At 36.2% G+C, this 4,871-nt stretch overlaps 1 protein-coding gene across 1 annotated transcript; it reads right to left on the bottom strand.

The window, feature by feature from the left end:
- Positions 1-2,430: 2,430 nt before the first annotated feature.
- Positions 2,431-3,417, bottom strand: monDomV1R1250 (vomeronasal 1 receptor monDomV1R1250). Its single transcript, NM_001167506.1, has one exon. The coding sequence runs from the start codon at positions 3,415-3,417 to the stop codon at positions 2,431-2,433; it is 987 nt and encodes a 328-aa protein (NP_001160978.1).
- Positions 3,418-4,871: the final 1,454 nt, after the last annotated feature.

The following is a 4,871-nucleotide window of genomic DNA, read 5'->3' as shown; positions in this document are numbered from 1 at the left end:
TTCTGATTTGCAGCCTTTTACATCTTCATATTAATTAATAATAAGAATATTTCCTAGCATCATTAGGAAAAGGAAGCATTTGAAAATCTTAAAGGTGTCCAATTTAGCAAAAGCCAAAAGATTTCCTTGTGGAGAAGTGATCACGTTGTGAGGCTTTTATTCTCTACAATGATATAGCATGCCTGTATTGGATATTTTTAGTTTCTCTCCCTCTCTCTCTCTCTTTCTCTCTCTCTCTCTCTCTCTCTCTCTCTCTCTCTCTCTCTCTATATATATATATATATATATATATATATATATATATATATATATATATATATATATATATATATATAATCTGTGTGTGTGTGTATAAAATTGGTGCTGCCCTCTGGTGTCAGAAAGGTAGCACTATTGCTCAGCGGAAAAGGGGGAAAAATACTCAGTGCTCAATTCTATCATCTAGTAGCAGGGGTTAAGAGGTTTAAGTCAAGGATTATGTGCTGGTTTTAGAGGTACTGACTCCTTTTAGCTGGAGTGGGAAGAGGTTTTTGTTGTTGTTTTTTTTTTTTTTGCTAAGAGGGAGTATAGAAAACTGGGTGGGGTGTTTTGGAATAGGATTTAGTTAGGAGACAGGACAAGTACCCCCACACACACACAAAAGGGAAAATGGATCCTCCCTCCATTGTGTTGGGGCTGGGGGAAGGGAGTTTAAAGCTCACCAGTAGCAGCAACAAGCCCCAGTAATAGCAGGAATTAGCAGGAACAGCCTCTGTGAGGGAGAGACCTGGCTATCAGGCTCTCCTGGTGGACATGTGTAGGCAGTGAGCCTGAGAAAGCTTTGAAGAGTTTCCCAGAGGGAGAAGGGAGAAGGAAAAGGGGAGCGGGGAGAGGGGACAGGGAAAACCACCGCAGGAGAAGAAATCTGGTTCCTCTAGTTTTGGTATCCCTTCATGGACTCCAAAAATTTGTAGAAGTAAAAATGAATAAATACTCCTAGTATTTAAAAATATATAGGATTATTTTTAATAATAAATCAAAAGAAAGGGAAAAGAAAAAAGGTTCTCTCAGTCAAGTGAGCAAATCAAAAAGAGCGAGACTCACCTGCAGCACTTTACCAAAAGCACAAGCTCCCAAAAAAGAGATCCACAGCATTGGTCTCAGCCAAATTTCTCTCCCAAGCATCCTTACATAAAATGAGGATGTAACTTAAAAGGATGCTGGGAATGTAGCTCAGGTGTGGCAAATTTTCTATCTGCATACGACCAATGTCCTTCCCTGCCAGCACTAACCCAAGTTCCCACCCCAAGGGCCTGGCAGCCACATATTATACCATGCCCACTCTTCCAACCCTCCATTTGCCCCTCCATAACTCTTATATCCCTCAGCCACAGGTGAGCAAGAGCCCCAGAACAAAAACTATAGCCAATACAGCTGACTCCAGCATCCTTACCTGCTGACACTAGTGGCACCCTCCAGACTGCAATCTTCCAGGTTCAGCAGTTAAGGTACGGCAGCTGGTCCTGAACCCTGGGGCTGTTTCATTGATTCTATATTATTTCTTTAGGGATGCTACCTGCTACCTGGTATGACTCACGCCAAGGAAGTCAAATACCTTCCTCCCTAGTTGTCCCTGACTGCTTAGCTTCACTCTCAACTCCTGTTTTGGAAATTTTTAGGTACTGATACTCTGAAGTTATCTTTGATTGTTGTATGAGTTATTAGGAGGGTGAAGAAGCTACATGCTCTACTCCACCATCTAAATAGATGGCCTTCAATTTAAGAGCCAGAGAAGGGCATATCAGCTATATTCTCTAGTTGTGGGGAAGTTGTAGGGATACCTTCACCTGAGGCATAGTCCTTCCCCTCCCAGGGGAAGTCCTAATGATGTATTGTCAGGCCAATCAGAAGGAACAATCATATAACTATAAAAGATAGCCTTTGTTCCAAGCTTTTGGAGGGGCAAATGGAGGCAGGCCATTGATTTGTCCTTCATTGACAGATAAAATGCCTGTATTAATAAATGACATTAGACTTGGAGAAATGGCCACATTTAATTTATTGACTAAAATACAGTTTATTGTATAAGTCCATCATCAGTGATCACATAGGGTACCTAGCTATAACTTATTTTGTAGTACAATGATTGTGGATTAACAAATGTGATTTAATTTGCTATTTCAGATTATTGATCTTTTAGACTTTGATCACCTCCCTCTGAGGTGACAAAGATATTAAAACAACAAAAACAACATCAATGCCTAATATTTAAACAGAATTTTAAGATTTTCAAATAATTTAATAAATATTATTGCATGATTCTTAAAGCAATCCTGAGGGACAAGCACTTTTATTATATCCATTTTGCAGATTAAGATACTATGACAGACAGAGGTTGATTGAATTTCTGAAAGTTACATAGTTACTAAGTGTCTGACATTAGATTTGAACTCAGCTCTTCTTGACGTCAGGTCTATCCACTGTATCACTGAGCTGTATCTTATCAGGGTTGTATTGGGGTAGGGGTTTTATCTTTCTGCAGAGAGCCAAGTAATACTTCAGGATCTGAGAGTCACTGATAATTAAAACAAAAGGACTGCAAGATGGAAAGCAAGCAGCCAGAAAGACAGAAGTGTGAACTAGCCAGGAAGGTGGCTTCCTAAAATAAATAAGCAATGCCAAGATAGAATTGAGTGAATAAAAAGACACAAACATGTTGACTAGCAATAGGATGGTTTGTGTGGCTCTGTTCTCAGGGGAATCTCTAGGTGTGTAATTTCTGCCATGAAGGTACAGGACTCTTTGGTGGTGTCTATAAAGGATAAGCATAATATATCCATTGGTGCAGACCATGATTCCCACATATATAATATCAGGAAGGGACATTAGGAATACATATAGTGCAATATTAATTGAAGGGGAAAATGTAGCAGAACAATAAATGAAATTCTTTATTTCTGTGATGTTTTTGCTTCCCTTTGGTCCTTTCATATACATAAGAATAATGGAATTTGTCAGCAGATGAAGGGTCCAGCACAAGAAGCAACATTGGACAATGTACTTTGAGATTCTGGCTTTGAATGTTATCCACCTAGAATTTTTAGGACTAATGATGATGGCTTGGGAGGTACTAAGGAGGCAAGTGGTAGAAAGAGAAAGGTCCCGAGCTATTTGGTGAATGTAAAAGACAAATTTACACCCCACATCATCAAGGAAATTATTAAACCCAAAAGTAGCCATTGTCTGAGGAATCCCCTTGGAGAGAAGCACCAAGTCATTTACAAAGGCCAGGTGGATGAGAACAAAGTCTATGGGTCTAAGCCTGCAACCAGTGAGGAAGGTGATTGTATAAAGGCCCAAAAGGAAGGAGTTTCCCAGTGCTCCAAATCCAGTCTGAGTGAGGAAACAAAACCTCAGTGCTAGGTCTTTAGAAATCATTCTCTTATAATTTAAATGGGGTAAGAAATAACAGATCAAACCCAACGGATCCTCTTCAGAAATAAAAAGGGAGAAAGATATCTCAAGGTTAGAGAGTTACATCCAGTATTCAATAGTCACCATAAATTATATATTCCATACAGAAGAACTTTATGAAAACATCTCTTTTATGGCTGTCTGAACAGCTATTTAGAGGATATAATGATAGGAAGTTTTCTACCTTGGTACCATAGTTAAATTACATAAACCCAATAAACATTAGAAAGTACTGGGGACACAACACTAGGTTGTGGGCTTGTTGTCACCCATATAATGCTGAGTTCTTTTAGTCATTTCTCAATAACATTAAATTCCTTTATTTTTCTAAATTTTTGTTACTATAAAGAGTTTCTAAAAATATTTGTGTAGAGAAAAGTTCTTTTTTTTTTAATTTCCATTGATTATAGACCTAATTTTGTTATACCTTGGTTGAAAGGTATGTATACAGAATAATTATTTGGGTGGAGTACTATTCCAAAATTGTTTTCAGAATAATTGGACCATTCTGCAACTGTACCACCATGAGAAGAGAACACCATATTGAAGAGTACAAAAGGGGAAATTTTAAGGAATAATAATAATAAATTAATGCCTAAACTTAAAGATTTCACTTATGTCACAGCACAAAACCATGATTTCCCTTCTTAAGTGTTTATCACATAAAATTTATCGCATTCATATATAAATATACACACATATATATACATACATATGTATATATATACACATATATATATACAAATAACTTTCCTGTAACCCATCCAACATTTATCATTTTCCTCCTTTATCAAATAAGCCATTATGATTGTTATGAGTTGAAACTATAGAATTGCTTTATTTCTATTTCTCTAGTTAATAATTTAGAACTTTTCACCTATGACTTTATTATTTGTATTTCTATCTTTGAAAATTGCTTTTCTTATATTTTTAACCATCTATTAATTTTGAAATGATTTAGTCGTATACATTGAAACTTGCTGCCAAGATTTTTCCCAATTGATCTATTTTCTTTCAAACTTTTATTACAATAATTAATTTGTCCAGAAATTTTTAAATTTTATATAATCAAATTTGTATACTTTGTATTTTGTTATCCTCTCTTTCATTTTTTTTTTAGGAATGCTACTCTAATTCAGAGATTGTAAAAATGTCTTCCTAATTACTCTAATTTGCTAATGATGTGGTCTTTTAATATCAGGAACATATATCTAAGGATATTATCTCAGGTAATATAGTGTAAAGCGTTGTCTATACATGATTTCAACCAGACAGTTGTCTCTAATTATCATTAGTTTTTATTGAATAGTGATGACTTCCTTTAATAACTGTGTTCTTGTGTTCAACACTGCACTGCTGATTATTTCTGTTTTTTGTGTACCCAACTATACAATTTGCTTCTCTCTCTCTCTCTCTCA

This window comes from Monodelphis domestica, chromosome 4 (genome assembly GCF_027887165.1).
Source record: "Monodelphis domestica isolate mMonDom1 chromosome 4, mMonDom1.pri, whole genome shotgun sequence".
Lineage (NCBI taxonomy): Eukaryota > Metazoa > Chordata > Mammalia > Didelphimorphia > Didelphidae > Monodelphis > Monodelphis domestica.
This window is presented reverse-complemented; position numbering and strand designations above follow the sequence as displayed.